This window comes from Miniopterus natalensis, chromosome 11 (genome assembly GCF_054644295.1).
Source record: "Miniopterus natalensis isolate mMinNat1 chromosome 11, mMinNat1.hap1, whole genome shotgun sequence".
NCBI classification, from domain to species: Eukaryota; Metazoa; Chordata; class Mammalia; order Chiroptera; family Miniopteridae; genus Miniopterus; species Miniopterus natalensis.
The window spans coordinates 77,245,097-77,253,359 of NC_142091.1; the positions used below are offsets into that span (position 1 = coordinate 77,245,097).

The 8,263-nt window shown below is 59.5% G+C and overlaps 1 protein-coding gene across 1 annotated transcript; it reads left to right on the forward strand.

Annotated features, from left to right (window-relative positions):
• Positions 1-446: 446 nt before the first annotated feature.
• IFITM10 (interferon induced transmembrane protein 10) lies at positions 447-7,802 on the forward strand. The gene is made up of 3 exons (XM_087822315.1): positions 447-491; positions 685-1,137; positions 7,631-7,802. Exons 1-3 carry the CDS (start codon positions 447-449, stop codon positions 7,778-7,780), a joined length of 648 nt encoding a protein of 215 aa, XP_087678441.1. The 3' UTR covers positions 7,781-7,802.
• Positions 7,803-8,263: the final 461 nt, after the last annotated feature.

Sequence of the window (8,263 nt, forward strand, 5' to 3'; positions counted from 1 at the left end):
GCGCTCGGGGTCCGGGCGCCGCGGGGCCGGGGCTGGGGGCGGGGACGGCGCTGCGCGCGGGTTTGGGGCCCCCCTCCCCCCGCAGCCTCGGGCGACGGTGTCCCCGCCGGGCCCCTGTGCGTGTCCGCGCTGCGTGTCTCGGTGCGGAGCCGTGGACCTGGCGGCACCCACCGCGGGGCGCGCGGGGCGCGCTGGGCGCGCGGGGTCCGGGGAGCCCGGCGCGCGGCGGCGTTTGGGCCGATGTGTCAGCGGGATCCGGCTGCAGGTGTCCAGACGGCCCTGCGCGCTGCCAGGTCGCGGCTGAGGCAGCGTCATTGTGGGTCCCGTGCCCTGCGTGTGCCCCAGGGGCCCTGGGGCGCTGGCGCGCGGGGTTTATCGCAACGCCCGTCAGTCGGGGCCTTGTTGGCTGTGTGGGGGTTGCCGCTGTTGTGTCTGCCAGCGGGGCAATGTTTGTGCGCAGATGGCAGAGCCGTGAAAAGCCCCCAATGTTCGTGCCAAGGCTGCTGTGAAGGGCTTTGGTTTGCCAGCCGCTGGGCGGTGGGGGAGGCAGGTGGCAGCCGGGCAGGGCAGCTGGCTGCCTCGCTGGGGATTTCCAGCTCCTTCGGGGCTGCCGTGGGGCTGCAGGGGAGATGCTGCGGGGAGCCAGGGGGGACCCAGCGCGCTGTTCCTCTTCCCTCCCCTCAGGCCCAGGGCCCCTGCCAGTGCCCAGCCCCGCTGGGAGCCCCGGCCAGCACCACGGACGGCGCCCAGGAAGCCCGAGTGCCCCTGGACGGGGCCTTCTGGATTCCCCGGCCCCCGGCGGGTTCGCCCAAGGGCTGCTTCGCCTGCGTGTCCAAGCCCCCTGCCCTGCAGGCGCCGGCGGCCCCGGCCCCCGAGCCCTCGGCCTCGCCCCCCATGGCGCCCACCCTGTTCCCCATGGAGGCCAAGAGTGGCAAGACGGACAGCGTGCGGGCCGCCGGCGCCCCCCAGGTCTGCAAGCACCTTGCGGAGAAGAAGACCATGACGAACCCCACGGCGGTCATCGAGGTCTACCCGGACACGGGCGAGGTGAACGACTACTACCTGTGGTCCATCTTCAACTTCGTCTACCTCAACTTCTGCTGCCTGGGCTTCATCGCCCTGGCCTACTCCCTCAAAGTGAGTGGCGGGGCGGGCGGGGCGGCCCTGGCTGCGCCTCTGTCCCACCCTCCCCGAGAAGCCCCGTGTGGCTGAGCAATGGGACAGGAGACCACACAGAGGGACGCGGCGAGCCCCGGCCGCCCTCCCCGTGCCGGGCTGGGAAGCTTCGGGTGTCTTGGTAGGGCTCGGGGCCCTCAGGGCCAGGTTCTCCATGTGGCCAGCGTAGTCGGTGGGGTGGGACTTGGGGCTCAGGGTCCTGTCCTCTGGCTGGGGGATGTGGGAATTAGACCTGGACACGGCTGCCCCTAGGCTTATGGGGACGGAGCGGCATGGAGGTGAAGAGGCCCTGGGGTCCCCCCCTGCTGACGCGAGGAGGGCGAAGGCAGGGACCGCTGACACCTGGTCCAGGCCCCTCGCTGGGGAATCCGACACCAGGCAGACACTTGGAGGGCGGCCACGACACACTGGTCACCGGTCACAGCTCTCCGCCTCCCCTCCCTACACACGGTTCTAGACAGTCTGTCTAGGCGGCCGGGAGCCGGGGGAGAGCCGTGCGCACTCGGAGCCCACCTCCCGCCCAGGTGGGTGGACGTCCAGAGCCCCTCGCTGCTGAGAGAGGAGGGGCCGGAGCAGACAGCCCCCCCAGGGCAAGGTGGGGACAGATCACAGGAGGGAAGCTGTGGTAGCTCACACTTGGGGTGGAGAGACCCAGACGGCCGTGTGTAAGGACAGAGAGCCCCACCCGCGGGAAGAGGTTCCTTCCCCTCCCCGCCCCAGCCCCCTGTCGTCCGGGGAGGGCTTGGCCCAGGTCTGGCCGGATCATCCGTCTCCCCAGATTTCAGTGTCCAAGGTCAGCGGGGTTTCGTTGATGGTGTCTGACCAGAAAGGCGGAGACAGCGGGGGTGGGATAGGTGCCGGACGTGGGGCTGCCGGGCGAGGAGAGGCTGGCGGGTGGGAGGGCTGGGACAGCTCTGCCGCTGTGCATCTGTGAGCCCCGTCCCCACCCCACCCCACCGCCCCCCGCACCACACACCCTGACCACCTGGCTTTCCCTTCCCCCGACTCTCCCTCGGCTTCATCGTCACCGATCCCCCCTCGCCCCTCGTGTTCAGGCCTGTGTACCTGGTCCTGGACTTCCCGTGTGGGATCTGTGTTGTGTGAGTGAATGTGTGTGAGTGAATGTGTGTGAGTGAATGTGTGTAGGAGTGAGTGTGTGCGTACATGTGTGTGAGCACATTGTGCGTGAGCATGAGTGTGTGTTCTTAGAGGTGAGTGTGCGTGCATGTGTGAGTGTAATTGTGTGTATGAGCATGTGTGCATGAGTGGTGTGTGTGTACATATGTGTGAGCATGTGTGTGAGCATGAATGTGTATATGCATATGTGTGAGTATGTAAGCGTGTGTGCCTGTGTGTGTTCAGGTGTGTATAGGGGTGTGTGTGAAAATGTGTGAGTACATTATGTGTGAGCGTGTGTGTGCATGTAGGTGTAAGTGTGCATGTGTGTGAGTGTGCATGCATGTGTGCACGAGTGGTGTAGATGTGAGTGTGCATATGTATAATTATACATGCGCGGTGTGTGAACGCATACGTGTGCATCTATTTGGGAGTGCGCATGTGCGTGCCTGAGTATGTGCATGCATGTAGGGGTGAGTGTTCGTGTGTGTGCGTGTGTGTGTGTGCGCTGAGTGCATAAGGTATGAGTGTGTGTGTCTGTGTGAGTGCTGTGTGTGTGTGCTCGTGTGTGTGTGCATGTGGGGGGGTGCGTGTGTGTGTGCATGTGTGTGTGCGCTGAGTGCATAAAGTATGAGTGTGTGTGTCTGTGTGAGTGCTGTGTGTGTGTGCTCGTGTGTGTGTGCATGTGGGGGGGTGCGTGTGTGTGTGCATGTGTGTGTGCACTGAGTGCATAAGGTATGAGTGTGTGTGTCTGTGTGAGTGCTGTGTGTGTGTGCTCGTGTGTGTGTGCATGTGGGGGGGTGCGTGTGTGTGTGCATGTGTGTGTGCGCTGAGTGCATAAAGTATGAGTGTGTGTGTCTGTGTGAGTGCTGTGTGTGTGTGCTCGTGTGTGTGTGCATGTGGGGGGGTGCGTGTGTGTGCATGTGTGTGTGCGCTGAGTGCATAAAGCATGAGTGTGCGTGTGTGCTCACATGTGTGTGCGTGTGTGTACGGTGTGCGTGTGTGAGTGCTATGTGTGTGCCTGTGTGTGCTGCAGAGGCAGCGAAGGGGACGGTCCCCGGGAGCTGGGGGTGGAAACTGCCAGGCCGACCTCAGCTCTGCCTCCCCTGGTGCCCACAGCCTGTGGATATGGGTCCAGCCGCACGGGCTCCTGTCCGGAGCGTCCCTTCCTCCCCTTGGCCCGGCTCGGGCAGCCGGCTGGCGTGGGCAGGCCCATCTGCTGTGGGCTGTAGGTAGGTCATGGGCTTCCGAGTGGTGCGGGCTTTGCACAGGGTAAGAGTGGGTGCTCCTGAGGGGCAGAAGGGAGCCCAGGCGCCTCCACCCTGGGCTTGCTCCCTGAGTTCTCCCCGGAGGGCAGCAAAGGTGGAGAGGCCGGGGCTGACCTGGGAGGGGCGCGCGAGGTAAGCTGCCCCGCGCGGGGTAGAGGACAGTGCCGGCCGACTCGGGCTCGCGCCCGGGATTCATCCATCTGTCCATCCAGCTGCACAGCTCCTGGCCTCCTACACCCACCGCATTTGCAGCCAGTCACGGGCATTTCCAAGGCGCCCGACAGACTTGGGTCAGGAGGCCATGGCCACATCCTCAGCTCGGTCCCCTGAGAGCAGTGAGCTCTCGAGATGCCACCTTGCTTCACTGAGCCCATCCCTTCAACATTCACAAATCAAACAGAAACAAAACAACACTCACGTAAACACACGTGGGCAGGGCAGAGGCTGGCAATCTGTGGGTATGAATAAAGGTCGTGTCCCTGCCCCGTCTGTTTATCCATCCCGCCTGCCTGCCCCGTCTGTTATTCACCCTTCAAGCCACTGCCTGGCCCTCCACCCACGCTGGTCCGCTCAGTTCTTTGCAGGCTGGGTCTGGGATGCGGGGTGCGGCTTGATGTTGCTCAGCCCCGCGTCCTGCGGAGGCAGACAGACAGCAGGTCTCCACCTGTGCCACTGCCCCCTTGTCACTGCAGGAAGACCCGACTCCTCGTCTTGGCATTGAAGGCCCTCCGAGATCCATTACAGTGCCCCCCTCGGCCTCAGCAAACGCCCCCACCCCCTGCCATTCCATAAGCACATCTCAGGTGTGCTGCTCCCCCAGCCCGAGGGCTCCGGGTCCCTCTTCTGCAAAGGATTCCAGTGACTCCTTCTGGCTGAGCCCCTTCCCCAGCAGATACCCCACTCCAGCCATGGCTGTCCACCCACCAGACCTGTCCCTTCTTCTTCCTGCATCAGTGTCCAAGACAGGGCTGGCCAGCCTAGGGGTCACAGAGTGCTGGCTGAATGGACAGATGGACAGAGGACACATGGCAAATGGAATGAGCAGCCCAGTTTCAGAAAAAGCACTTGAGGGGGAGGTGGGGTTGGTGCAGGACACTCCCGGGACAAGGCAGCATTTCCAAGGGGCCTTGAAGGATGGATGAGGGGACAGGTGTTCCCGATGAAGAAAACATACACTAGGGTGAGGCAATGTGGGGGAACAGCAAGGCCCCCACCTCTGTGGGGAGCAGAAGAATATGGTCATGGAAAGGCAGGCTGAAGGCGCGCAGTGAAGGGTTGGGACAACCTGCGGAGGTTTGCATTTTGTCCCATGGAGAACACAGAAGGGAAGGGAAAGGTGTGATCAGAGCTGTGAGGTCTGCAGCCAGTGTGGAGGAAGGGATGGGAGAAGCCCAGAGTCAGAGAGGAGTTAGGGGCCTGGGCAGTGGTCCAGGCAAGAGAGCCTGTGGCTTCACCTAGTGCAGGGATGGTGACAGGGGAGGAGCAGCGGTAATGAGGACGTGGCGGCAGCTCAGTTTGGGCCCAGGAAGCTCTGAGACTTCCCGGCGATGGAAGTCAAAGAACAGATTAGGAGGGAGGATACTTTGTCTATTTTTGTGTATACGTATTTGCCCATTCCTTCCTGTCAGAACATCAACACCATCCATCCACCATCCAGCATCCATAATCCATCATTTATCATCCATCGATCCTCCACCACCTATTTATTCATCCACCATCCACCCTCTGTAATCCATCATCATCCATCCTCCATGTCATCTATCATTCATTCATCCATCTATCCGTCATCCCTCATCCGTCCATAATCCATCCATCTGTCCATCTACCACCCATCCATCCCTCCATCCACCCACCCTTCATCCATAATTCACCATCCATAATCCACCCATCCTCCACCATCCATTCATCATTCATACACCTATCCATTCATCCACCCATCATTCATCCATCTATCCATCTGTCCATCCATCCACGCACCCACCCATCCATCCGTCTATGCATCCATCCATTTATCCATGTTTTTACATGTTCATTAAGCTTTCTCCTCCGTTCCCCACTCTCCCCATTCCATCCCTACCTATCTTAAATATAAATTCACTTAACTATTCATCTGACCTCACTTTCTCAGTAACTTGCCCCATTTTGCTTACCGACTCCATCCCATCATCCAACCCAACATGTCAATGCCTCCATTCCTCCTTCAGGCCGTGCACCATCCCTTCTCCCCACTGCTCTTCTAACTGGGCCTCACTTATCCATGTGTGCCCCACCCATGCACCCCCCTACTGCTCTCACTGGTCTTTTTCGATGCCTCTCATTTCTCCTTCCCATTGTTCCTGCTCCAACGACTCATCCACCCAATGACCCACCAGCTCTCTCTTCACCCACTCATCTGTCTTCCACACCCCAGCGTACATGGTGGCTCTGGCTTACAACACGGGTTTGAGTCCTGGAGCCTTGAGTAAGAAACCACATCCATCCGTGTTGAGTTTCCCCCCTTGTGGAAACAGGGACGGACCTACCTCAAAGCGTCATCGAGAGGATTAACCGAGGTGACATCAAGTGATGCTCTTAACGCCGTTCCATCCCATAGTTGTTTCTTTTATTATAATTTTTACTATTATTTCATGCGCCCATTCTCCTGCCCCATGTGTGGTTTTACCTAGTCATTCGTTCCTTCATTCATTCATCGATCCACGAATCCGTCAGCTTCCTTCAAACACCCACCCCTTTCCTAGTCCCTGCCTCTCTAATGCCATCTCCCCACCTTCTGTTTCCTCTCCCCTCCCCTCCTTCCCTTACTCATGTTAACTATGTGTCAATTTATTAATCCATTTATTGATGAAAATATATTTACCTACCCTCTCTTCTCAAGTGTTCATGCTTCATCCCATTTCCCAAACTGTCTACTTTATACTTCTTGTAGCCCGTTTCCTCCCCAGGAGCATTCATGTTTTCCTGTTATTGCATCACTTTTACTTACCGACAGGCACCACTAACTAGTCCATCCACCGTCTTTGCCCACCTCGTTTACCCACACACGGACCGTGGGCTTGTCCTGTCTCCTCTTCTCTCCTGTCTCTCCTCACTCACCTCCATCCATCAGTGTCCCCCAACTGTCTGCCCACCTTCTTCCTTCAACCCAGCCCCCTGCCTTTGTCCGTTTGTCCCCCCGCTGATCCACAAATACATACTCTTCCTGCTGCTCCAGGTCTCCATCCTGTCTCCCCTCCCTCCTCCAGCCTTTGCTTTCTGCTCGCAGCTCAGACCTGCACTCCCTTGGTCTGTGTGAAAGGAGAGGGTTCTGGGGGGGCTGTCCTCAGATCCCCCTGCCTCTCAGGTTCACCTCTGTCCACTGCCGCCCAGGACTTCCAGAGAGAAACCCTCTCCCTCACCGCAGTAGCCCCTTCCCAGAGCCCTGGGGACTGCTGCTCGCCCTGTGTGTGGTGTCCATCCTCGGGGAACCCCGGTTAATTTCAAATTAGCTGGGACCCATCAATCAAGGACACACATCATCCAATCGTGGCCTCTCTCTGAGACCAGCTTCCTCTCTAGTTAGAGGTAACTGACACATGTAACAGTAACAGGCGCAGGTGTAGGGTATACAATGTATCGAGATGATTTCCCTGAGGGTTTAGTTAACTCACCATCAAATGATGTGATTATCTTTTTTTTGTTGTTTTGGTGGTAAGAACACTTAAGATCTATTTTTGTAGCCACTTTCAAGTACAGAGCAGTATTATTAACCAGGTGTTTTATTTTAAATCAGACTAAAAAGATACAAAGAATCCCGTATGCCTTTAACCCAGATGCCCCGATGGTAACATTTTACCATATTCGCCTTTTCCGTTTCCCCGTCTGTAAACGCACAGTATTTATTTTATAGACCGTCTGAGGGTACATCTGGGAGCAGTGCCCTCGCCCCTGACACTGCAGCATGTTGCCCGCGGCGGGGACACCGTCCTGCGGGACCCCAACTGGCCGGCAGGAATGGGGAGCTGACGGCTCTGCTCTCCGCCCTCCCGCCTGGCCGGGTCCGCTCCTCGCTCACTCCTCCTTTGTGGCTGCAGGTCCGGGACAAGAAGCTGCTCAACGACCTGAACGGAGCCGTGGAAGATGCCAAGACCGCCAGGCTCTTCAACATCACCAGCTCCGCCCTGGCCGCCTCCTGCATCATCCTGGTCTTCATCTTCCTGCGGTACCCACTCACCGACTACTGAGGCCCCGCCGCGCAGACGGGGGGCTGGGAAGGGCTCATTTTCCTGACTGATGGGACGCGGATGCCGCAGTCCGGGCAGAGCGGGGCGGCCGCCCTGGGCCCCTGAGGCCGTGACCCGGGCAGCAAGGCCGGCAGCAGCTCTGCACAGCAAGGGGGCAGGCAGCCAGCTACGTGCAGCCACCCCTCCGCCTCCTGGTCCTCCGCCTGCTTCTGGGATCCCGGGTTCTCCCTGGGCTGCCGCCCCCTGGCTTCCAGTGGCTGCACCCCCGCCCTCCTGCGCCCTCACCCAGGCTCCTGGGCCCCTCCCACCTGACACCCAGCAAGAAGGGCTTCTGTGGGAGCTTCCCCAGTATGGGGGCTGCCGGCATCTGGGGACTCCCTCTACCCTCCCTGACCCAGCCTCCTCCAAGCTGAGACCCTGCTCAGAGCTCCTGTACCTGTGAATTTTCAATAAAATTCCTGCCCAGCACTGATGGGCTCAGCC